Raw genomic sequence first — 26,226 nt, forward strand, 5'->3', positions numbered from 1 at the left:
TTGGTCTTCATTTAAGGTTAGGCATAAGGTTAGCAGTGTGGTTAAGGTTATGGCTAGGTTTATATTCACTTTTTAAGAAGATACATTGTAGAAATATGTGGGTTTTAAGACTTTGTGGCTGTGGTAACTAGTGAAGACCGTCTGCCAGAGAGACTAGTAGCACGGTTTTGAAAATGCTAGTAGACAACCCCTCATTCGCAGATTCTTCAATACCCGTCAACCAAACTCGTGGGAAAACCCCGGGGGGTGGGACTTAATGACTAACCTGAAGCCCAGCCAATTGGCACTTGTGATGGATGCAGATTGGCCAATGTTTTTTTAATTGGCACAATCTCAGGCGACACACATTTCGGTGTCTATTGGTTCTGTAAATAATATTTATTCCTCTCGCTATAAGGGCTGCTTCGTTTGTCTGTCAGTATTTAATAGTATAGTCTAAGAGTCGTTCAGAAAAATAGTTATCTACATTAAATGCCGTAGATACCATGTTCTGTGTTGCATGGTGGCAGCTAGCTAGCCAGCAATACTAGCTACTTTGGCTAGCTAATTTCGAGGCTGTCATATCAGTTCTCAGCTGGTTTGCTATCAACAAACTAGCCAGTTAATTGTACAAACGTATCAAAACCTCAGCTACTAAAGGACAGCATTGGAATGAGCAGGTGACATGACACTCCAGCACCGAACTGACGTTTGAATAAGGTAAGAAAACGAGCTAGCTAACGACGTTATGTCAAAATGATAGCTACATTTCGTGTTTGCTTCCTCGTCATACGTCAGATTGCATGGTTTCCTATACTGGCTAGTTAGCCCTACAGCAAACATGTGCTAGTATATGTGCTGTTTTACACTAATTGACATGTTCCATGGGTGTATTCTCAATGAGTGTCCTTCCTCAGCCATGATTTAGCAAGGCCTGGCAGTGACACATTCTTCCTTCTTCTCTCACGCGTCATCATCACTCGCTGCTGCTGACTGGCTTTATTCAGTGATGTCACTGATGGAACTTGCAAGACAACTGCAATAATGATACAATTACTCTGCTGTTAATAATATTGTATTTAATCTGTTGGGGCTTTTGAATGTTGTGATTGAAAATGGAAACATGATGGTGTGTTGTTTAGATAGTCAGTGTTGCATCCCAGTCATTTTATATTCAGGATGTCATTTTGTAAGTCGCTCTGGATAAGAGCGTCTGCTAAATGACTTAAATGTAAATGTAATGTCAGCACCATCAGTACGTGGCAACGTTATACATCACACATTCACACTGTTAAAAGGCAAAGCAAACGGGACCAGTGGGCTACTTTCAGATGTAGTTGTCATGTCAGATAATGCCCAAGTAAGCAGTGCTTCTTATTTGGGCATTATCTGACATGCAGTAGTGCATGTTGTTGACCAAGGGTCATTCAATAATGTGTATTTTGAAAGGGCAAAAGGCCACTCCTTCCTTATGGTAGACTGCTAGAATAACATCACAACATAGTAAAATTCTGTCACGTTCTTTTGCTCACTCCATGCTCCCTCCTCAAGCTCAAATAGGGGCATGGTCAACATTGCATGATAAACAACAAGTCCTCTGTGAAATTTGAAATGTGAAAATTGATGTTAAGCACAGATACACAGCCTAAGAGGAGTTGCAATGCAAACCAAGGCTAACACAGCTGCACCCTGTCATAGATTTTTTTTTTTTTTTAAATAAGGTTTTATTTAACCTTTATTTAACTAGGCAAGTCAGTTAAGAAGAAATTCTTATTTACAATGACGGCCTACCCCGGCCAAACTCTAACCTGGACGACGCTGGGCCAATTGTGCGCAGCCCTATGGGACTCCCAATCATGGCTGGTTGTGATACAGCCTGCAATCGAACCAGGGTCTGTAGTGAAGCTTCTAGCACTGAGATGCAGTGCCTTAGACTGCTGCGCCACTCGAGAGCCTAAAGTTGCTTGATTGATGCTTGATGCACAGACATGAGGTGTGAATAGCCTAGATGTGAGAGTGGCCAGAGAACCATAAAGAGGAGTCATGTCAGTGGTGCTTGGATCCCCCTTTCATATTGGGTTTGTCAAACAAGTCGCCACTGTAATACAGGTGACTCTATTGTTTGTCAGGAAGAGGCGTTTGACTGCTTTAGTCTGTGAATTCCCCCTCACAGCTCCCTTAACACATAGCTAGGGGAAATCCAAAATGTGTTTTGAGTAACATGTTTATAACAGTGTGTTTGAATAACGCTTGGCTTAGATTCCATTTCTGTTAATACTGACAGTAGTACCAAGGCCTGTGTGGCATCACCCATTTCTCATCTTAAGAGGAGAGTATCAACAGGTTTTGAGCATATTATCTGCCTGCTTCAAAATTGCCTTCAGGGTAAAGCCATTTGAATTCAATCAGTTTTTGGACAGCATCCCTGTCAATTTTCTATGCACTTCCATGTTTGCCCATGGAAGAAGTGTTAAGAAAGTTACTTTTTGTACCTGAATGCCAAAACATTCAGGAGATAAAAGTGCTCAAAGTTGATCCATTTTGCATACCCCACCACACCATGAGACATCCGTGTCTTCATCACTGGAAAAGATAAGCGGTTCAGCTTGATATCATTTAAAAGCTTGTCAAACTATTTGATTATTTCTTGAAAAGAAATGTAATATAATTGCCATTTTCTTTTTCCAGAAACTATTAAATAGTTTGACAACCCTGTTTGTAAGCTTTTAAATTATATCAATCCCAAACTCTTTATTTTTTCCAGTGATGAAGACATTGATGTTTCATGGTATGGTGGGGTATGCAAAGAAAGTCAACTTTGAGAACCTTTATCTCCAGAATGTTTTGGCATTCAGCTACAAAAAGTCACTTTCTGAGCACTTCTACAGTGGGCAAATATGTATGGAAGGTTTCGTTCAAATCAAAAGGGGAGCTGTCAAAAAGTGATTGAATTCAAATCGATTTTACCCTTATGTCAAATAGGTTTGTCAGGAATCAGAATACAGGTAGTAAATTTTTTTTGGCCTATTTGGTTGCAAGATACCGGTAGTACACTAGGTTAGGCCTAATCATGTTTGTGCTCAACTGGTTTTCACCGTCAGTTTTATGAGGTACAGTAGCAGCCTGTAGCTAATGGTGCAATCAGGCTTCACTCAGATATTAGGCCTACATTCTAATGAGGCTACATCCTGTTTGTTTAGATACCAATTTTAATCTTTGAATGCCATTTATTCAGAGCTTATCCCAGATTTCTATTGCCTAAATGTTTTGTTCTTTTCCCGAAAAGGCCAATTTCTTGCAAATCTTTGAAAAACAACTCAATACTTATTTGGGTTAATATAGCCTAGCCATAGGCCCATTTTTTTGGGGGGGGAGAGAAATTGATCTGGGATTTATAAGTCAGTGATTTAATAGAATTAACCTGGAGGCTTTCCATTACCTTTTAACAACATTTTCATAATAACACCATGCCTTTCTTTTCATACACAGGTCCTTCGAAGTACATTGGGGCATGCAGGCAGACAGTTGAGACCGTTATGAGGGCACCCCAGGCCAGCAGGAGCCTGTGAGCGACCATAACACCCTCTCTGTCGACTCTCTAACCAGACAAACTTCCCTTCAGGTGGTAGGCCTAGTTTCTCTCTCACCCTTGCTATGCCCTTGTCACTGCTTTGGGGATAGAGGAACGTCCATAAAGGGAAGCGAGAGGGGCTTCATATTGGGTTAGTTAGACAGGCGGACCCTGTATTTCCCCCTGCTATGCCCCAGCTGCCCCAGCCCCTAAAGCCATGAGCTCTGCCCTGTGGAGCCAGGAGAAGTCCAGTGGAGGATTCAGGGAGGACTGGCGCTTCTACATGGTGGTCAAGGTAAATATACATATGTTTAAAGAGCCACTGAACATTCCGACTGTCACGTGTGTTTTTCTGTTGCTCATTAGAAAAAAACTGATTTCACTCTTGTAATGTGGTTGTTCCACTAAAAGTTTTGAGATTATCCTTCGTTACTTAGAGTTAATTTGTGTTTAAGTACGGTACCCTGCATCACAACTTCATTACTTCAGACCAGCGCAAGGGGGAGTTAGAGCACTGATTATGCTTTTGGATAAACCTGCATAAACCTAAAACTGTTTTTACACTAAGGTTTTCATTATTTTATTTTGTTAGGATTATTTTTCTCTTACTGTAGTAGTGTAGCCCACTCCCGACCGGGCACGTTGCACAGCGTCTGAGTGGCGCAACGGTCTAAGGCAGTGCAAGCTGTGTTGCTACAGATGCTGGTTCAATACCCGTGCCGGCCTCGACTGGGAGACTGAGATGACTGTAGGTTTTTGGTTTCTCTCCCTCTAAAAACAGAAATAAATTATTCTAAATAACAAACTGGCTTTATTTACAAATTAGTAACAATGTCTCATCCCATGTTCAAGAATGGCCTTTTTCTCACTCATTTTACGTTATTTGAAAACAAAATCATCTCCAAAATATAATTTTTTAAACAAAGCGATTATTATTAATTTAGAATTATATAAAAACCCCTTGGATATTCTTACAGATATATTATTAACCCTGTTATTAGCAGGACAATACAGTTGAAGTCGGAAGTTTACATACACTTAGGTTAGAGTCATTAAAACTTGTTTTTCAACCACTTCACAAATGTCTTGTTAACACACTAGTTTTGGCAAGTCAGTTAGGACATCTACTTTGTGCATGACACAAGTCATTTTTGCAACAGTTGTTTACAGACAGATTATTTAACTTATATCTTACTGTATCACAATTCCAGTGGTTCACTAAGTTGACTGCCTTTAAAAAGCTTGGAAAATTCCTGAAAATTATGTCTTGGCTTTAGAAGCTTCTGATTGGCTGATTGACATCATTTGAGTCAATTGGAGGTGTACTTGTGGATATATTTCAAGGCCTACCTCCAAACTCAGTGCCTCTTTGCTTGGCATAATGGGAAAATCAAAAGAAATCAGCCAAGACCTCCAGAAGTTGTAGACCTCCACAAGTCTGGTTCATCCTTGGGATCAATTTCCAAACGCCTGAAGGTACCACATTCATCTGTACAAACAATAGTACGCAAGTATAAACACCATGGGACCACGCAGCCGTCATACCGCTCAGGAAGGAGACGCGTTCTGTCTCCTAAAGATGAACGTACTTTGGTGCGAAAAGCGCAAATCAATCCCAGAACAACAGCAAAGGACCTTGTGAAGATGCTGGAGGAAACCGGTACAAAAGTATCTATATCCACAGTAAAACGAGTCCCATATCAACATAACCTGAAAGGCCACTCAGCAAGGAAGAAGCCACTGCTCCAAAACCGCCATAAAAAAGACAGACTAGGGTTTGCAACTGCACATGGGGACAAATATCGTACTTTTTGGAGAAACGTCCTCTGGTCTGTTGAAACAAAAATAGAACTGTTTGACCATAATGACCATTGTTATTAGAGGTCGACCGACTATGATTTTTCAACGCCGATACCGGTTATTGGAGGACCAAAAAAAGACGATACCGATTAATTAGCCAATTTTATTTCGTATTTGTAATAATGACAATTACAACAATACTGAATGAACACTTATTTTAACTTAATATAATACATCAATAAAATAATTTTAGCCTCAAATAAATAATGGAACATGTTCAATTTGGTTTAAATAATACAAAAACAAAGCGTTGGAGAAGAAAGTAAAAGTGCAATATGTGCCATGTAAAAAAAGCTAGCGTTTAAGTTCCTTGCTCAGAACATGAGAACATATGAAAGCTGGTGGTTCCTTTTAACATGAGTCTTCAATATTCCCAGGTAAGAAGTTTTAGGTTGTAGTTATTATAGGACTATTTCTCTCTATACAATTTGTATTTCATATACCTTTGACTATTGGATGTTCTTATAGGCACTTTAGTATTGCCAGTGTAACAGTATAGCTTCCGTCCCTCTCCTCGCTCCTACCTGGGCTCGAACCAGGAACACATCGACAACAGCCATCCTCGAAGCAGCGTTACCCATGCAGAGCACGGGGAACAACTACGCCAAGTCTCAGAGCGAGTGACGTTTGAAACGCTATTAGCGCGCACCCCGCTAACTAGCTAGCCATTTCACATCGGTTACACCAGCCTAATCTCGGGAGTTGATGGGCTTGAAGTCATAAACAGCGCAATGCTTGAAGCATTGCGAAGAGCTGCTGGCAAACGCACGAAAGTGCTGTTTGAATGAATGCTTACGAGCCTGCTGGTGCCTACCATCGCTCAGTTAGACTGCTCTATCAAATCATAGACTTAATTATAACATAATAACACACAGAAATACGAGCCTTTGGTCGTTAAAATGGTAGAATCCGGAAACTATCATTTCGAAAACAAAACCTTTATTCTTTCAGTGAAATACGGAACCGTTTCGTATTTTATCTAACAGATGGCATCCCTAAGTCTAAATATTGCTGTTACATTGTACAACCTTCAATGTTATGTCATAATTATGTACAATTCTGGCAAATTAACTACGGCCTTTGTTAGGAATAAATGGACTTCACACAGTTCGCAATGAGCCAGGCGGCCCAAACTGCTGCATATACCCTGACTGCTTGCACGGAACGCAAGAGAAGTGACACAATTTCCATAATTATAAGAAATTCATGTTAGCAGGCAATATTAACTAAATATGCAGGTTTAAAAATATATACTTAAAGAAAGGCATTGATGTTTATGGTTAGGTACATTGGTACAACGACAGTGCTTTTTTCGTAAATGCGCTTGTTAAATCATCACCCATTTGTTGAAGTAGGCTGTGATTCAATGAGAAATTAACAGGCACCGCATCGATTATATGCAACGCAGGACGCGCTCGATAAACTAGTAATATCATCAACCATGTGTAGTTAACTAGTGATTATGTTAAGATTGATAGTTTTTTATAAGATAAGTTTAATGCTAGCTAGCAACTTACCTTGGCTTCTTGCTGCAAATGCGTAACAGGCTCCTCGTGGAGTGCAATGTAAGGCAGGTGGTTAGAGCATTGGACTAGTAACCGGAAGGTTGCAAAAACGAATCCCCGAGCTGACAAGGTAAAAATCTGTCGTTCTGCCCCCGAACAAGGCAGTTAACTCATCGTTCCTAGGCCGTCATTGAAAATAAGAATGTGTTCTGAACTGACTTGTCTAGTTAAATAAAGATGTTAAAAAATATATATATTTTTAAATCGGCAAATCGGTGTCCAAAAATACAGATTACCGATTGTTATGAAAACTTGAAATCGGCCCTAATTAATCGGCCATTCTGATTAATCGGTCGACCTCTAATTGTTATGTTTGAAGGAAAAAAGGGGAGGCTTGCATGTCGAAGAATATTATCCCAACCGTGAAGCACGGGGGTGGCAGCATCATGTTGTGGGGGTGCTTTGCTGCAGGAGGGACTGGTGCACGTCACAAAATATATGGCATCATGAGGAAGGAAAATTTGTGTTTTTATATTGAAGCAACATCTCAAGACATCAGTCAGGAAGTTAAAGCTTGGTTGCAAATGAGTCTTCCAAATGGACAATGACCCCAAGCATACTTCCAAAGTTGTGGCAAAATGGCTTAAGGACAGCAAAGTCAAGGTATTGGAGTGGCCATCACAAAGCCCTGACCTCAATCCCATAGAAAATTTGTGGGCAGAACTGAAAAGGCGTGTGCGAGCAAGGAGGCCTACAAACCTGACTCAGGTACACCAGCTCTGTCAGGAGGAATGGGCCATAATTCACCCAACTTATTGTGGGAAGCTTGTGGAAGGCTACCCAAAATGCTACCAAATACTAATTAAGTGTATGTAAACTTCTGACCCACTGGGAATGTGATGAAAGAAACAAAAGCTGAAATAAATCATTCTCTCTATTACTGTTCTGACATTTCACATTCTTAAAATAAAGTGGTGATCCTAACTGACCTAAGACAGGGAATTTTTACTAGGATTAAATGTCGGGAATTGTGAAAAACTGAGTCTAAATGTATTTGGCTAAGGTGTATGTAAACTTCCGACTTCAACTGTATATACTGGTCATGGTTCCAGAGTGGCGCACAATGGGATTGCCTTGCCGTTCTCCAGCTGTATCCACTGAAAGCGCATGAGGTTCAAGGCAGGCGGCATGGGTTTGGGCTGCAGAGCCTCGCACAGAAGACAGACCTAGCCCATGGGGGAGGAAGGGGGGTGGTCCCCCACCCCGCCACACTGGGTAGCACAGAACAACACTTTAAGGGGCATTGCACTAATAATGCTGCTGACTAGGGAAACGTTCCCGCTGTTCTTAGTGCCAGTCTGCACGTTCAAACTAAAACAATGTAACTAATAATGGCATCTTTATGCTTTCGTTAATAAAATAATGATAAAAATACTCTTTCAAAATACCGATGTTTGTTTATTTAGTTATGGATCCATAATGAATTACTATGGGAATAAATATCACTGAATTACAGAAATATTGGAACAAAGTTGTCTAATAAAGGTAAACAAATGGTTTCTTACTGGAAAATACTCTTTCAAACACACACACACACGGTCACGTTGTACAGCGCCATTATGGCTATTAGTGAGACTGTTTAAATAAGCTACCTGCTGTCTATGCTATGGGGTAGAGAGTAATCACCGCAGCTGTTCACCCCATGTTAGTGGACTAATGGACATCATCAAATCAAAACCCTATCTTCATTTACCCATTGACGCACAGATGTTCCAAACTCTGTTTTAGACTGACTTTATGAGCAAAATTATCCTATTTACACTTTGTAGTCTGACACTAGAAAAACTTTTTCTGGCTCACAACAATAGCCGAAAAAACAAAATGCCACATAGGTTTAAAAGGGATTTGTTGCTTTTTAAAAGCAGTTGCTCTTTAAGAAATTCCTGAATTTTGCTGGGTTTATTCAAGATTTTGTTCATATTTATTTATTTATCAAGGCCTGTGTATCGAAAAGGGTTTATTTTTTGTGCTTCATATTTTGTTTTTTCGGCTATTGTGTGTTTGAGAGTCAACTCAGGAAGGTAAGTCCTGATGTACTAATGGGTATCTTCGATTATGTTTGAATTGGCTCTTTATTCCCTATATAATGCACTACATCAGCCCAATGGGCCCTGGTCAAAAGCAGTGTACTAAATAGGGAATAGGGTGCCATTTCTAACACAGCCTGAGTCCCTTAATAAGTCAACACAATTCTGCTAAGGAGTGTACAGTGGAGAAGCCTCCCCAGAAGACCCAGAGGATACCCCGGGGCAGCCTGGGACAGGCCTGCCAGGAGAGGAACAGCCTGGGGCGCACGCTACCCCCCAGCAAGGGCAAGAGGAGCCTACGCGTCCTGGACCAGACCAACGTGGTGCTGAGCCTGGATGAGCGGTTGGTCTAATTAATGGATAGTGACACTATCATGCTATATAGCAAATTTAAAAAAGACAAGACAAAGTTCGAAAAACAACAATACTCACATTTGACATACAGTCGTGACCAAAACATTTGAGAATTACATAAATATACATTTTTACTAAGCCTGCTGCCTCAGTTTGTATGATGGCAATTTGCATATACTCCAGAATGTTATGAAGAGTGATCAGATGAATTGCAATTAATTGCAATGTCCCTCTTTGCCATGCAAATGAACTGAATCCCCCAAAAACATTTCCACTGCATTTTAGCCCTGCCACAAAAGGACCAGCTGACATGTCAGTGATTCTCTCGTTAACACAGGTTTGAGTGTTGACGAGGACAAGGCTGGATATCACTCTGTCATGCTGATTGAGTTCGAATAACAGACTGGAAGCTTCAAAAGGAGGGTGGTGCTTGCCATCATTGTTCTTCCATGGTTACCTACAAGGAAACACGTGCCGTCATCATTGCTTTGGACAAAAAGGGCTTCACAGGCAAGGATATTGCTGCCAGTAAGATTGCACCTAAATCAACAATTTATCGGATCATCAAGAACTTCAAGGAGAGCGGTTCAATTGTTGTGAAGAAGGCTTCAGGGCGCCCAAGAAAGTCCAGCAAGCGCCAGGACTGTCTCCTAAAGTTGATTCAGCTGCGGGATCGCGGCACCACCAGTACAGAGCTTGCTCAGGAATGGCAGCAGGCAGGTGTGAGTGCATCTGCACGCACAGTGAGGCGAAGACTTTCGGAGGATTGCCTGGTGTCAAGAAGGGCAGCAAAGAAGCCACTTCTCTCCAGGAAAAACATCAGGGACAGACTGATATTCTGCAAAAGGTACAGGTATTGGACTGCTGAGGACTGGGGGTAAAATCATTTTCTCTGATGAATCCCCTTTCCGATTGTTTGGGGCATCCGGAAAAAAGCTTGTCCGGAGAAGACAAGGTGAGCACTACCATCAGTCCTGTGTCATGCCAACAGTAAAGCATCCTGAGACCATTCATGTGTGGGGTTGCTTCTCAGCCAAGGGAGTGGGCTCACTCACAATTTTGCCTAAGAACACAGCCATGAATAAAGAATGGTACCAACACATCCTCCAAGAGCAACTTCTCCCAACCATCCAGGAACAGTTTGGTGACGAACAATGCCTTTTCCAGCATGATGGAGCACCTTGCCATAAGGCAAAAGTGAAAGCTAAGTGGCTCGAGGAACCAAACATCGATATTTTGGGTCCATGGCCAGGAAACTCCCCAGACCTTAATCCCATTGAGAACTTGTGGTCAATCCTCAAGAGGTGGGTGGACAAACAAAACCCCACAAATTCTGACAAACTCCAAGCATTGATTATGCAAGAATGGGCTGCCATCAGTCAGGATGTGGGCCAGAAGTTAATTGACAGCATGCCAGGGCGGATTACAGAGGTCTTGAAAAAGAAGGGTCAACACTGCAAATATTGACTCTTTGCATCAACTTCATGTAATTGTCAATAAAAGCCTTTGACACTTATGAAATGCTTGTAATTATACTTCAGTATTCCATAGTAACATCTGACAAAAATATCTAAAGACACTGAAGCAGCAAAGTTTGTGGAAATTAATATTTGTGTCATTCTCAAAACTTTTGGCCACGACTGTACACTACATGACTAAAAGTATGTGGACAACTGCTCATCAAACATCTCATTCTAAAATCATGGGCATTAATATGGAGTTGTACCCACCCCCCTTTCGCTTCTATAAAAGCCTCCACTCTTCTGGGAAGAATTTCCACTTGATGTTGGAACATTGCTGCGGGGACTTGCTTCTATTCAGCCACAAAAGCATTAGTGAGGTCGGGCACTGATGTTGGCCGATTAGGCCTGGCTCGCTGTCGGCGTTCTAAATCATCCCGAAGGTGTTTGATGGCGTTGAGGTCAGGACTCTGTGCAGGCCAGTCAAGTTCTTCCACTCAGAGCTTGACAATCCATTTCTGTAAGGACCTCGCTTTGTGCACTGGGACATTTGTCATGTTGAAACAGTAAAGGGCCTTCCCCAAACTGTTGCCACAAAGTTGGAAGCACAGAATCATCTAGAATGTAACTGTATGCTGTCGTGTTAAGATTTCCCTTCACTGTGACTAAGAAGCCTAGCCCGAACCATGAAAAACAGCCCCAGACCGTTATTCCTCCTCCACCAAACTTTACAGTTGGCACTATGCATTGGGGCAGGTAGCGTTCTCCTGGCATCCGCCAAACCCAGATTTGTCTGTCGGACTGCCAGATGGTGAAGCGTGATTCATCACTCCAGAGAACACGTTTCCACTGCTCCAGAATCCAATGGCAGTGAGCTTTACACCACTCCAGCCGATCCTTGGCATTGCGCATGGTAATCTTAGGCTTGTGTGCGGCTGCTCAGCCATGGAAACCCATTTCATGACACTCCCGACGAACAGTTCTTGTGCTGACGTTGCTTCCAGATGCAGTTTGGAACTTGGTAGTGAGTGTTGCAACCGAAAACAGACAATTTTTACACCCTTCAGTACTCGCGGTCCTATTCTGTGAGCTTGTGGCCTACCACTTCGCAGCTGAGCTGTTGTTGCTCCTAGACGTTTCCACTTCACAATAACAACACTTACAGTTGATTGGGGCAGGGCAGAAATTTGACTAATTGATATGTTGGAAAGGTGGCATCCTTTGACTTCAGTAAGACCATTCTACTGCCAATGTTTGTCTATGGGGATTATATGGCTCTGTGCTTGATTTTATACACATGTCAGCAACGGGTTTAGCTGAAATAGCAGCATCCACTAATTTGAAGGGGTGTCCACATACTTTTGTACCTATAGTGTATTGATATATTGACATGTTTTTGTAACTTTCAAATTTTCTTGTGTTTTCCTCTGGGATTCAAATGTACATGTTGTTGTGTGTTTGATTTGCAATCAATTCATTCAATTCAGGGACGTCCTGGAGCTGGATGAGAAGCTAGCTGAGCTGCTGTTCCCCATCACCAACTGTGAGGAGCGCTATGCCCTGCTGTGCAACAAGCCCCGGCTAGAGCGGGCCAGAGACATCGACTGTGGCTCCAAGGTGCGCGTGCAGCTGCGTTCGGGGGATGAACCTTTGCCTGGGGTAGTCCGATTTAAAGGATCTCTTCTCCCAGACAGGGCTCTCTCCGGGGTCTGGTTTGGAGTGGAGCTGCTGGTGAGAAACCTCATCTTTACTGTTCTTTTAAAATGCACTTTGTAAGCAATTGACCCTCAGTTACGTATATAGAATAACTTTATTTGTCACAGAGGGAACTTCAGTTATGTGTGATATCGCCTGTAATTTGATTTTTGTGAAATGTTCCCTGAGGATTTCATAACAGTTAAGCTAGTAAATGGACTCTCTCTCATGCCGTAGCCTACGTTCTGTAAAGATGCAGTAAAATAGCGGGCTACAAATGCTTGTTTATTGGAGCACAATGTTGTAGGCTGGGTGAGTGGGTGAAGGAGCCGGACGAGAGGCTGACCCTTGCTCACTATAAAGGGTTTAGCACATTATTGGGTTTCAGATCAGCGTCTTGATTGAATGCCAGACTTGTATCACGATTGAGAATACTAACCACACATTTACAGTCAACAATGTTTACTTATCTTGATCATACAAACATAAATTGAATGATGCCAATACTGAAAAGCCTTACATGGCACACAAGAAGAAGTGCAGTGTTGCAGTGTATAGGATCATGTAACTACACCCTCTAACTGTCCATTATCCCTGTGTAAGATTATTCACTTCGGTGCCTGCCGGCTACTCTCTGCAATGAAACATTTTGAGTATGCTGTTATGCCCTCCGCACTATCGATCTGAAACCCTCATCATCCCAGATGTATGATGATCACTTCCCTGTTCCCTCCCCTGTGGAATGCTGAATAGGCAGGTTACTGTAGCTGAGCTCACCTCACTGTAATGACAGCTCATGCCTCTTGTATCAGCTCAGCCCAGTGCTAGGCTTTTCCTGTGATGGTTAGTGTAAGGGTTACTGAAGAGGTTAAGGGTCAGGGAAATTCTTTGGCATTACTGTGTGAAGGATTAGGGGAAGGATTAGCGTGTCTGAGTAAGCCACATGCGACTGGCACTCACAGGTTATCCCACGTGTAACATACTGTATGTAACCTATGCCTCTACTTAGGAGGAGGGCAGAGGCCAGGGCTTCACAGAGGGCTCCTACCAGGGCCGACAGCTGTTCCGCTGTGAGGATGAGTGCGGGGTGTTTGTTGCCCTGGACAAGCTGGAGCTGTGGGATGACGAGGAAGAGGAGCTGGGAGAGCTAGAGGTGGATCACGTCACCCTGGTGGAGGAGGAGATGGATTTCCATCAGCTGGAGATCAACTCCAGGGTCCTGGTCCAGACCAGAGAGGGACCGGAGAGAGGAACCATCATCTTCTGTGACCTGCTGCCTGGGAACGAGAGCCTGGGGTACTATGTGGGAGTAGACATGGTAAGGCTTGAGACGCTGGTCCCATACTGGGGCCTTACTGAGTGGGACCTCTTCAACCTGCTCCTGTCTGCTGTAGAATGGCGGACTGGCAATGTAAATACTGTCAGAATGGAGGTTACCTTCTCCTCTGCTGTTAACACTAGGTAAACATATATAATAATGCTGTATTTATAGAACATGGCGTAAAAGGCTAGTTCAAGTAGCCCCTGTAATGTTGTTTGTATGATTTGATTTTCTATCCAGAAAAGCAAAGATAATTCATAATGTTTATTTAGCCAGCTGTTGGTGTCGATGTTGCCAATGTAATCAGATGGCATAGCAGTTAAGGAAAGGGAACATGCATAATGACAGAGGCATTTGACTGAAGGTTGTTAGTAGCAGCAGCAGTGAGCCTACTCGGTCTACTCTGGCCTGGGACACACACAAAGGGCAGTAGTCATGCGGGGAGCTGGGGAGTGAGGTAAAGTTGCAGGCTGCGTCCCCAATGGCACCCTATTCCCTATGCAGTGAACTACTTTTGACTAGAGGCCAATGGGCCCAAATGTAGTGCACTAAATAGGCAATAGGGTGCCATAGGGGACGCAGCTACAGCACTGGGCTGTATGACCAGTAGCATGGCACAGGGCCAGCGGGTTGGCCCGGCAGCCGAGGAAAGGAGAGGAGAGTCCACTGCTCCATCCACTCTGCTCCAGCCTCGCCCAGCATACAGGGAACATCAACAACACTCTGACACGCCATATACAAAACAGCTTAGCATTAGGTGATATTTGTGTAACGTTTTTGTTTATTTGGATCTATTTTTGCCAACAATGGGGCCAACCTTCCAAGAGTACATAGATTAGTGTGGTGGAGTGGAGCAACCAGTACTGGAGAACTTTGACCCTGCTTCCTGGGGATTGGAATAAGCACCCCTCTGTTTTGAGATGCGGGGAGGTACATTTTGAGAAATGAGAGAGGGAAGGTTAAGAGGGGTGTTGAAGTTCAAGTGCAGACAGAGGACCATTACTGGGTGGAGGAGGTAGTTGACTGGAGAGAGAAGAGCAGACAGAGGACCATTACTGGGTGGAGGAGGTAGTTGACTGGAGAGAGAAGAGCAGACAGAGGACCATTACTGGGTGGAGGAGGTAGTTGACTGGAGGGAGAAGAGCAGACAGAGGACCATTACTGGGTGGAGGAGGTAGTTGACTGGAGAGAGAAGAGCAGACAGAGGACCATTACTGGGTGGAGGAGGTAGTTGACTGGAGAGAGAAGAGCAGGCAGAGGACCATTACTGGGTGGAGGAGGTAGTTGACTGGAGAGAGAAGAGCAGACAGAGGACCATTACTGGGTGGAGGAGGTAGTTGACTGGAGAGAGAAGAGCAGACAGAGGACCATTACTGGGTGGAGGAGGTAGTTGACTGGAGAGAGAAGTGCTATAGTAGTGATGACAGGACTGCTGCTGAGACTGGGACTGTAAGTACAGGTTGTAGGAGATGAGGAACGCCCGCAGCAGTAATCGGTTGCTGTCTCCGCCTCTTCCAGGACAATCCTATTGGGGACTGGGATGGTGTTATCGACGGGAAGCTGCTATGTAATTTTGCCAGTCTGGAACACACCCGTCTAGTGCCCATCTGTGACGTAATGCCAGGTGAGTCCAGCAGTCCGGTAGTCTATTCTCATTTTTTTCCTCACATCAAATGTATATAGTTATTTCAATTTATAGCAATTTCACCAAGTGCAAATCTATATATTTTTAATATTCTCTCCCTTATCCTATGAATGATAACTGAAGAAGCTTCAGGTATTGCCTATTAGCCATATAGTCAGTCAGGCAGTTATGAGTGTAGTATTTGTGGTGGGGTGTGAGTGCACACCAGAGTGTTGTTTGTTAGTGTTTTGCTGGCAGCAGTAGCAGTAGCAGTAGCAGTAGCAGCAGCAGCAGCAGCAGCAGTAGCAGCAGTAACAACAGCAGCAGCAGCAGTAGCAGCAGTAACAACAGCAGCAGCAGCAGTAGCAGCAGTAACAACAGCAGCAGCAGCAGTAGTAACAGCAGCAGCAGCAGTAGTAACAGCAGCAGCAGCAGTAGTAACAGCAGCAGCAGCAGTAGTAACAGCAGCAGCAGCAGCAGTAGTAACAGCAGCAGCAGCAGCAGTAGTAACAGCAGCAGCAGCAGTAGTAACAGCAGCAGCAGCAGCAGCAGTAGTAACAGCAGCAGCAGCAGCAGTAGTAACAGCAGCAGTAGTAACAGCAGCAGCAGTAGTAACAGCAGCAGCAGTAGTAACAGTAACAGCAGCAGTAGTAACAGTAGCAGCAGCAGTAGTAACAGCAGCAGCAGCAGTAGTAACAGCAGCAGCAGCAGTAGTAACAGCAGCAGCAGCAGTAGTAACAGCAGCAGCAGCAGCAGTAGTAACAGCAGCAGCAGCAGCAGTAGTAACAGCAGCAGTAGTAACAACAGCAGCAGCAGCAGTAGTAACAACAGCAGCAGCAGCAGTAGTAACAACAGCAGCAGCAGCAGTAGTAACAGCAGCAGCAGCAGTAGTAACAGCAGCAGCAGCAGTAGTAACAGCAGCAGCAGCAGTAGTAACAGCAGCAGCAGCAGTAGTAACAGCAGCAGTAGTAACAGCAGCAGCAGCAGTAGTAACAGCAGCAGCAGCAGCAGTAGTAACAGCAGCAGCAGCAGTAGTAACAGCAGCAGTAGTAACAGCAGCAGTAGCAGTAGTAACAGCAGCAGTAGTAGTAGTAGCTGTAACAGTAGCAGTAGCAGCAGGAGTAACAGAAGCAGCAGGAGTAACAGCAGCAGCAGGAGTAACAGCAGCAGCAACAGCAGTAACAGCAGCAGTAACAGCAGTAACAGCAGCAGCAGCAGCAGTAACAGCAACAGCAGCAGTAACAGTAACAACAGCAGCAGCAGTAACAGTAACAGCAGCAGTAGTAACAGCAGCAGCAGCAACAGAGGCTCTTTTGTTTGATGGCTCTGCTTGTTTTTGAAAGTCAAGTGAGATGCTGCTCCTCTCAGCCTCTTGTTCTCGCCATTGGTTTTATTGATTTGTTTGTGTGTTCTGTCTGACTCTGAACCCCAAAAATGGTTCAGATGCTTTGACATTCTTGGTCTTCTTGGACATACTTGAAGCGTGTGTGTGTTGTGGGGGGAAGGGGGCGTATATTTCGTTAATGCATATTCTCTTTGAAAAGCTTTTTGCTCTCTGAAAAGTAAGACTGATAATGTTCACCTGTACTTGAAGTCTATGGTATTGAGTGAAAGTATGCTTTTCACTTTGCATTAGTAACTGAGTAAATTAACTGAGTAAATATTGCTATTTTGCACAATTATAAAGCCCTTCCCACTGCTTTACCAGGCTCCACAGCCACCAATCATTATTAGGCCTATTTCCTGTTGTAGCAGGCCTGTACTTTGTAATGGTGCTATGATGGGGGGTGTATATATATACTATATATATACTATATATATATATATATATACTGTATATCTGCCAGCACCTACAACAAGACACACGGCTGTGCACTGTAGGGTTTTAGCACAGGGGGATGGGTATATCAGTGTTGTTCCACACTTGTTATACTGGACTGTTTGTTTGCAGAGTACTCCATGCAGGACCAGAGGCTGCAGAAGCACAGTTTTACCCCCAGAGGCAGCAGCAGTGACAAGTCCTCCTCTGGCCAAAGCAAACCAAAGAGCAAAGGTACTGCTGCTGGCTTAAAGTGCATGTACTAGCTAACACTATAACACTTTAACATGGTGTTAGTGTGCTGATGTGATATTGGTTGAGGGTTCTGTCATTGGAATGTTGTGAGGGAAATCATATCTGGAATGTTGAGGGAAATCATATCAATGAGGCATGATGACTCAATTTTGGAAAATATAAGTTTTGCCAGATTACATCTGTGTGAATGGCCAATTTGGATTCCAGAGCTGATGTGGAGTGGTGAGAGTTACCGAACCTTTGTGTTCCTTGCATGGCTACTGACCTTCTCAGTGTGCTGACGATCTGCCTCCCGTTCCCTCTCTCTATGCCTTTCTCTCGCCCTCCTCTCCCCACCTATCCCGCTGTCATTAAAGAACGCCTCATAATAATGGCTGCATTGGAGTAAATGGAATGGTATGAAAAACATGGTTTTCATGGGTTTGATACCATTCCATTCACTCCATTCCAGCCATTATTATGAGCTGTTCTCCTCCCAGCAGCCTCCACTGCAGCAAACACATACCTGCTTCTTTTCTGTTTCTCTGTTGACTTGTGTTATCTCCAGGCTTAGGTCTTCAGTGTGGGAGTAGAAGCAAGTCAGAGTTTTATTATACTTTAAATGGCAGCTCTGTTGACCACCCAGTCCAGGCCAAATCCAAAAGCACATGGTACATTGATGAAGGTAAAGCCCCAGCAAGATACAGTACTGAGACTCCCATCTGTCTTGATAGCAGGGTCCCGTTAATGCATGGTTGTTCTACAGTATTCATTTACCAATCAGTGAACAAATAAAGAATGCGTTTGATCTTTAACTTGATTAAAAAAGCTTGCTATCAAGACTAGGGCTGTGACGATACCAGTATCTAGATACTTTTTCCATGGCAAAAATAAAAACATGAAGCAGATCAAACTCTTTTGGTCCTTTTTAAAATACCTGCTGTATGTAAAATAGTGTGTTCTATAGTTTGGAAAATAAATACATGTGACCGGATGACAACATAATGAGGATTATTTTTCTAAAGAAGTTAAATCCGCTTTGTGTTTTGTTTCCTTGCCACGATACTAATGAGTATCGTGATACTGGTTTTGTCCCGGCCCTGATCAAGACCCTTCACTGAGAGTCCTCTATCTATTCATTCCCATTAACTGTGAGGTCCACCTGCATGGTGTAATTGCTGTGGCATGGTCTTTATCAAATCACAAAAAGGCTTTTAATAATGTCTTGCATTTTTTCTCCCTCAGAATAATTAAATTAGGTAAAGTACTGTACTTTATTCTTGATAGTTTCCTGTAAGCATTAGTGAAAGCCTTCAGTACTGGGTTTAAGTGAGGACATGTAGATATGTTTCATGGGGGATAGTGTGGGGTAGTTTAGGTAGGTAGTTTACGTGGGGTCAAAGATCATGTTCCTTACAGCATGGTGGTGATGAATGGATAATTACACAAGTGAAACCAAGGGATTAAAAATCATTGAGTCATGTAAAGCCTGTGTGTAAAGTTATGGAGCTATCAGTGGACTCTAGGGTGAGGAAGACCCAGTGGAGATGACTCCTCTATGTCGTAGGAATGAGAAATCCTGTCACAGCTGTTTCCTCTGTTCTGTTTCATCACCTCTGTTTTGTTTTTCATCACTGCCTTCTTACCCATATGTTCAGGTCCATTATATTCATATTTGATGGTGTATTGTATTTTCCATTGGTGACGTGATGATCTTGTGACTCACCCATCTCTTCTGGATTATTCTGTGGCTGTCTCCATGTGGAGGCATTTAGATTTTCTCAGCACATTCTCACAGTGACACAAATATTTACATTTTTCAACTCTCATGGGAGGTTGTCACACAAGGTACATTTTGTGGTTATGTTTACAGTGAATGTAAAAATGTGTATACACTTTATAGTGAAAGTGTTTATAAGTCAACTTTACATTTGGTTTGCTAATGCTGATATGAAGCTGTGACACCACCTCCACACTCCCTATTCACAACGTTGTCAAAAAAGTCAAATTAATATCTGATGAGTCCACAATGATAGAAGATCTCTGTCAGTGTAATGTCTGCTGCAGTGAAAATTGATTGTCTGTTTTCCTCTGCAGTCGGAGAGGACCCTGCCAAGTCCCTCACAGACACGCCCCCTGACTTCAATGAAGCCACACCTCCTACCAGGGCCCCGCCCTCTGCTTCCTTGTCCAATGACAACAAGTTCCACTCCCTGCCCTTCAGCCTGAGCCGTAAGACGGGGCCCAATGGCAGCATGAGCCATGGACCCCTCTCCCTCTCCGTGCAGTCAGTGATGGGAGAGCAGATGCAGATGCCAGAGCCCCCGTCCCCTACCCCTCCCTCTCCGCGGCCCCCCTCACCCCCCAGCTCTCGTGGGGGTGTGCCTGGTCTGGAGGTGGGGTCCCTGGTGGAGGTGAAAGAGAACCCGCCCCTGTGTGGGGTTATCCGCTGGGTGGGGCTGCCCCCGGGACTACCAGAGCCACTGGCTGGCCTGGAGCTGGTGAGAGATCATTACACTGACTGGAAGGATTGTCTCTTTGTAGCCTCTGAGACCTGGCTGTTTTGTCTTATGTTTATCCCAATAACATTGTCACAACAAGTGTACTAAGGATTTAAGGAGAACTTCAGAGAAACCAATTTTTTTTTCATAGAATTGTAGAATCATCCAAATCCAGTATCATTACTAGCTATATGTTTGGTGTAATAGCATACAGCTAACTGCACTCTGGCCTTGTCTGGTTCTGCTCTCTCAGGAGGAGGAGTGTGTTGGCTGTACAGACGGCACCTTTCAAGGTACCCGCTACTTCAGCTGCGCGCCCAAGAAGGCCCTGTTTGTGAAGCTGAAATGCTGCCGGCCTGACTCCCGTTTCCCCTCCCTACACCACTCCTCCAACCCCATAGAGAGATGCAACTCTATTGGTGAGTCACTGGTGTCACCTGTCAGTCCTATGCTGAATTACAAATTGACCGCTAGCCCCTATCCTAGGTACTTCCTAGGATTGGACAGGTAAAGGCAATACATGGACATTTCCACCCAGCTAAGCAGTCCTGCCCAGGATTGTCAACTTAAACTTCACTGTTTGTGTCTGTCCAGCTTTCGGCGGTTATCTGAGTGAGGTGGTGCATGAGAACACTCCTCCACGCACTGAGAATGACGGTCTAGACATCATGGTGGGCAAGAAGAAAGGTATCCAGGGACACTACAACTCCTGCTACCTGGACTCCACACTCTTCTGGTGAGGACATATTCCTTGCGTGTATTATTATAGAGTTCTTAACCTCATTCCTATGTCACTGTAGTTAAAGGCCCAGTGTAGTCAAAAATGTGATTTTCCATTTTTATATATATATATATTATGACCAGTCAAAAGTATGGACACACCTTTTTCCTCTTTCCCTCCTTTCCCCCCTTTAGCCTGTTTTCCTTCAGCTCAGTCCTGGACACAGTTCTGTTGAGGCCGAGGTCCAAGACTGACGTAGAGTATTACCGAGAGACACAGGAGCTGCTACGCACAGAGATAGTCAACCCCCTGCGCATGTAAGTAGGACACTGCTCTTCGTGTTTTGTTCAGACACATTCATTCAGTATAATATCATGTGGCAAACCAATGCTTAACATGTCATTTATAAGCACGTTCATTAGTTTTCTAGACCCAGCCAAGTATCATAACTGAGATTTGTCTTGTCTATTTTATTTGTCTTGGTAGACATGGCTATGTGTGTGCCACTAAAGTGATGAAGCTCAGAAGGATACTGGAGAAGGTAGAAGCTGCCTCAGGGTTCACGTCTGAAGAAAAAGGTGTCCAATGCCTTTATCAAAATATTAAAGTGTTGGGGTTTTGTTATACATGTCATGAACTTGTTCTAAGTGTTATAAACTCAATTGTCACCTAACAGATCCTGAGGAGTTCCTCAATATTTTGTTCCATCACATATTGAGGGTGGACCCCTTACTCAAGCTGAGGTCAGTCTACATTAAACATACTCCTCAACATATCATCTTGTTATTGCTTTTCTAAACTATTTCTGCTAATAATATATACATTTAAGAATATTTAGACATAAATCTAATCTGAGCTCAAATGAGTATGATTTCTAATGTAATACACATGATATCCTGTTTGTGTCTGTCGTATCTAGATCGGCAGGTCAGAAGGTTCAGGACTGTTACTTCTACCAGATCTTCATGGATAAGAAGGACAAAGTGGGCGTGCCAACCAGCCAGCAGCTCATAGAGTGGTCCTTCATCAACAGTGACCTCAAATTTGCTGAGGTGACCTGTCTGTCTGTATGTCTTTCTGGCTGGCTGACTGTCTGTCAGTGGTTGTGTTGCTCAGGGGTGAATCATTTGCTGATTGCAATCAAGAAGCAATTCATTCTAGGAGCATGAAGGGAGAGTCAACTTGACTATCAATTCTAATGATTAGCTGAGTTAATCAATGAAAGGCTGAGGTACTATGGGAAATTGGCAGGATTAGTAGCTTGTAGAGAACACACAGTTCTCTTTTGGAGAATTTAAGTGGGATGTTGTTTGCTCTGCTGTCACCAATCAAGTGCTTTATATTCAGGATTTGTTTGTTATTTAACGGCTGTTCCTCAGTAAGGTAAGATGGCGCCGACAGATATGGCAGCTCTGCTCCTAGCTCCAAAGCAACTTTGCTGTATTTAGATTTTTTGTATGTTATTTATTACGTTATTAGCCCAGAATTTTTGGGGTGTTATTACATACAGCCATAATAACTTTTGGATATCAGAACGGCGGTAACTCGCCAGCATTATGACCAGGAATACGACTTTCCCGAATTGGATGTTCGTACCCCCCAGGGCAATTGAACTTATTCCAGAGCCTGCTCCAAAACACCGCTGGCGGAGAAGAGGTATTCAGAGTGGAATTCTAGTCCAACTCAGGAGGCGTGCACACCATCCACTGCTTATATTACTCGCTAATGCTCAGTCTCTGGATAATAAAGTAGATGAGCTCAGGGCAAAAATGAAAGCGCGAACCACCGCATTTAACCATGGTAAAGTGACTTGGAATATGGCCGAATACAAACAGTGTAGTTATTCCCTCCATAAGGCAATCAAACAGGCAAAACATCAGTACAGAGACAAAGTGGAGTCGCAATTCAATGGCTCAGACACGAGATGTATGTGGCAGGGTCTACAGACAATCACGGACTACACTGTCTTGCTTCCGGACAAGCTAAACACCTTCGCCTGCTTTGAGGATAACACAGTGCCACCGACGTGGCCCGCTACCAAGGACTGTGGGCTCTCGTTCTCCGTGGGCAACATGAATACGACATTTAAGCGTGTTAACCCTCGCAAGGCTGCCCAGACGGCATCCCAAGCCGCGTCCTCAGCGCAGACCAGTTTGCTGGAGTGTTTACGGACATTCAATCTCTTCCTATCCCAGTCTGCTGTCCCCACATGCTTGAAGATGTCCACCATTGTTCCTGTACCCAAGAAAGCAAAGGTAACTGAACTAAATGACTGTCATCATGAAGTGCTTCGAGAGGCTAGTTAAGGATCATATCACCTCTACCCTCACCCTAGACCCACTTCAATTTGCTTACCGCCCCAATAGATCCACAGATGATGCAATCGACATCACACTGCTCACTGCCCTATCCCATCTAGACAAGCGGGATACCTACGTAAGAATGCTGTTCATTGACTATAGCTCAGCATTCAAAACCATAGTACCCTCCAAGCTCATCATTAAGCTCGGGGCCCTGGGTCTGAACCCCGCCCTGTGCAAATGGGTCCTGGACTTCCTGATGTACTGCCCCAGGTGGTGAAGGTAGGAAACAACACCTCCACTTCGCTGATCCTCAACACAGAGGCCCCCACAAGGGTGCGTGCTAAGCCCCTTCCTGTACTCCCTGATCACCGATGATTGCGTGGCCACGCACTCTTCCAACTCAATCATGAAGTTTTCAGACGACACAACAGTAGGCCTGATTACCAACAATGACGAGACAGCTTACAGGGAGGAGGTGAGGGCCCTGAGAGAGTGGTGCCAGGAAAATAACCTCACTCAACGTAAAAAAAACAACAACAGCGCAACAGCTTCTCTTCAACCTCAGGAGGCTGAAGAAATTTGGCTTGGCCCCTAAAACCCTCACAAACTTTCAGATGCACAATTGAGAGCATCCTGTCGGGCTGTATCATCGCCTGGTACTGCCACTGCACCGCCCTCAACCGCAAGGCTCTCCAAAGGGTGGTGCGGTCTGCCCAACGCCTCACCGGGGGCAAACTACCTGCCCTCCAGGACACCTACAGCACCCGATATCACAGGAATACCAAAAATATCATCAAGGACATAAACCACCTGTTCACACGGCTATCATCCGGAAGGCGAGGTCAGTACAGGTGCATCAACGCTGGGACCGAGAGACTGAAACAACTTCTATCTCAAGGCCATCAGACTGATAAATAAACATCACTAGCTGTCTTACACCTGGTTACGCAACCCTGCACCTTAGAGGTTCCTAAGTGGCGCAGCGGTCTAAGGCACTGCATCTCAGTGCTAGAAGCTTCACTACAGATCTCGGTTCGATTCCAGGCTGTATCACAACTGGCCGTGATTGGGAGTCCCATAGGGCGGCACGCAATTGGCCCAGCGTCGTTAGGGTTTGGCCGGGGTAGGCCGTCATTGTAAATAAGAATTTCTTCTTGACTGACTTGCCTAGTTAAATAAAGGTTAAATAAATACAATTAAAAGATGCTGCTGCCCTATATACTGTACATAGACTTTGAATCACTGGCCACTTTAATAATGGAACACTAGTTTAATAATGTTTACATACTACTTTACTCATCTCATATGTATATACTGTATTCTATTCTATTTTAGTCAATGCCACTACCACATTGCTCGATCTAATATTTAGATATTTCTTAATTCCATTCTTTTACTTTTAGATTGTTGTGAATTGTTAGATACTACAGCACTGTTGGAGCTAGGAACACAAGCATTTTGCTACACCCAATAACATCTGCTAAATATGTGTATGTGACCAATAAAATTTGATTTGGTGACTTCATGCGTCTTCTCTCTGTTCAGGCTCCTTCCTGCCTTATCATCCAGATGCCTCGCTTTGGGAAGGACTTCAAGATGTTCAACAAGATCTTCCCCTCACTAGAGTTAGACATCACAGACTTACTTGAAGACAGTGCGTAAAACTTTATTTTATTTGAATATGGTTGTAGTTGGATTATCATTATTGAATGTGATAACTGTTTTCCATATCAGAAATCTACTGTTCTCGATTGACATTGTGGGTGTGTAATAGTCAACCCTCAACCCTGTGCTTCTCTCTCAGCTCCCAGGGAGTGTCGAATCTGCGGGGGTCTGGCTCTGTATGAATGCAGGGAGTGCTACGAGGATGGTGACATCACTGCCGGGAAGATAAAACAGTTCTGTGAAAAGTGCAATACACAGGTAACAGAGGGTGCCATTCCACCAACATAGAAACTAAGGGGATCTCATCAGGGACTCATCAGGGACTAGTTGTAAAGCAGTGTAGTTCCAGTACAATCCACTTGGGGGCGACAAGTCCTAAGGAATGACTGAGTTTCTAAGTTGTATTATATACTGGGTGGTTTGAGCCCTGAATGCTGATTGGCTGACAGACGTGAAATATCAGACCGTATACCACGAGTATGACAAAACATTTATTTTTACTGCTCTAATTACGTTGGTAATCAGTTTATAATAGCAATAAGGCACCTCAGGGGTTTGTGATATATGACCAATATACCATGGGCTGTATCCAGCCACTCCGCGTTGCGTCGTGCATAAGAACAGCCATTAGCCGCGGTATACCAAGTTTATTCACCCATTGGGTGAACAGCTGCCTTAGACAAGGAACATATTCACACAAACACTGGTATTTAACCCTTTCTCCTATGCTGAGCCCCTCCTTAGCCATCTGAACATCTCTGTTGCTATCCAGAAGATTAGTGATATATGTATGATATATAGCAGCAGCAGCTGAAAAGATGAGCTCCTACAAATATTGAAATTTAAATGTTTTTTTTTTAGAGTAAAGTACATCGAAAAAAAATCAAAAGAAAACTGCAAACTGAATAGGAGACCAAACAAGCAGCAAACAAAGAAGAAAGGCTTTTGAAAAAGTAACAATTTTTCATAAAATTATACCGTTTTCTTAGCTAGCTAAGTTGTTTACCTGTTGCTAGGCAGTTGCTAGGGACATTCCTGAAAGAAGCTAGCTAGCTAACAAGGAGTGTCTAGTTGGCAGAAGAGAAGAAGGGACAAAGAAGGGACAAAGTGGGACAAAATAAGGACAGAAGAAAAGGGAAAGGGGACATTAAGGTGAAGCAGTCCTCTAAAGACACAAAAGACAATAATACAAGAAACAACACTTCTATTGCCTCTCCCTCTACGATACGCACTTCCGGTTTGGTTTGGAGCGAGTAGTTGCATTCCGCTTTGCTCCACAGGTAGTATTACAGGTAGTATTACATTTCATTTCATTACAGTACAACAGTTTGATTTGTTTGATCTTAGCTGGCTACATAGCCGTCTTTGTATCCAAGATAATTGTGTAGTCTAGAGTAATTGTCGAGGTTACCTAGCCAGTTAGAGGTTACCTAGCCAGCTACACTTTCAAACAAAGTCAACAACGCAGCCACTGCTAGCTAGCCTATTTCACCAGCCAGCAGTACTATATCATTTTAGTCAATAAGA

At 43.7% G+C, this 26,226-nt stretch overlaps 1 protein-coding gene across 4 annotated transcripts in view; it reads left to right on the top strand.

Annotated features, from left to right (window-relative positions):
* Positions 1–233: 233 nt before the first annotated feature.
* LOC139563320 (ubiquitin carboxyl-terminal hydrolase CYLD-like) overlaps positions 234–26,226 on the top strand; it is a 31,854-nt gene continuing 5,861 nt past the window's right edge. Inside the window, exons 1-17 of one of the 4 annotated variants that reach the window (XM_071381932.1) lie at positions 234–699; positions 3,469–3,845; positions 9,179–9,345; positions 12,304–12,547; positions 13,521–13,829; positions 15,351–15,456; positions 17,408–17,509; positions 18,078–18,194; positions 19,607–20,010; positions 20,264–20,429; positions 20,605–20,746; positions 20,926–21,048; positions 21,218–21,309; positions 21,408–21,474; positions 21,651–21,783; positions 24,580–24,688; positions 24,839–24,957. In XM_071381932.1, coding sequence (XP_071238033.1) covers positions 3,768–3,845; positions 9,179–9,345; positions 12,304–12,547; positions 13,521–13,829; positions 15,351–15,456; positions 17,408–17,509; positions 18,078–18,194; positions 19,607–20,010; positions 20,264–20,429; positions 20,605–20,746; positions 20,926–21,048; positions 21,218–21,309; positions 21,408–21,474; positions 21,651–21,783; positions 24,580–24,688; positions 24,839–24,957 — 2,478 coding nt within the window. In that variant the 5' untranslated portion in view covers positions 234–699; positions 3,469–3,767. Of the gene's footprint in view, positions 700–3,468; positions 3,846–9,175; positions 9,346–12,303; positions 12,548–13,520; positions 13,830–15,350; positions 15,457–17,407; positions 17,510–18,077; positions 18,195–19,606; positions 20,011–20,263; positions 20,430–20,604; positions 20,747–20,925; positions 21,049–21,217; positions 21,310–21,407; positions 21,475–21,650; positions 21,784–24,579; positions 24,689–24,838; positions 24,958–26,226 lie in introns of all 4 variants that reach the window. The other 3 variants (XM_071381931.1, XM_071381933.1, XM_071381934.1) reach the window with 3 other exon arrangements.

The sequence above is a fragment of the Salvelinus alpinus genome, chromosome 33, assembly GCF_045679555.1.
Source record: "Salvelinus alpinus chromosome 33, SLU_Salpinus.1, whole genome shotgun sequence".
Taxonomy (NCBI): domain Eukaryota; kingdom Metazoa; phylum Chordata; class Actinopteri; order Salmoniformes; family Salmonidae; genus Salvelinus; species Salvelinus alpinus.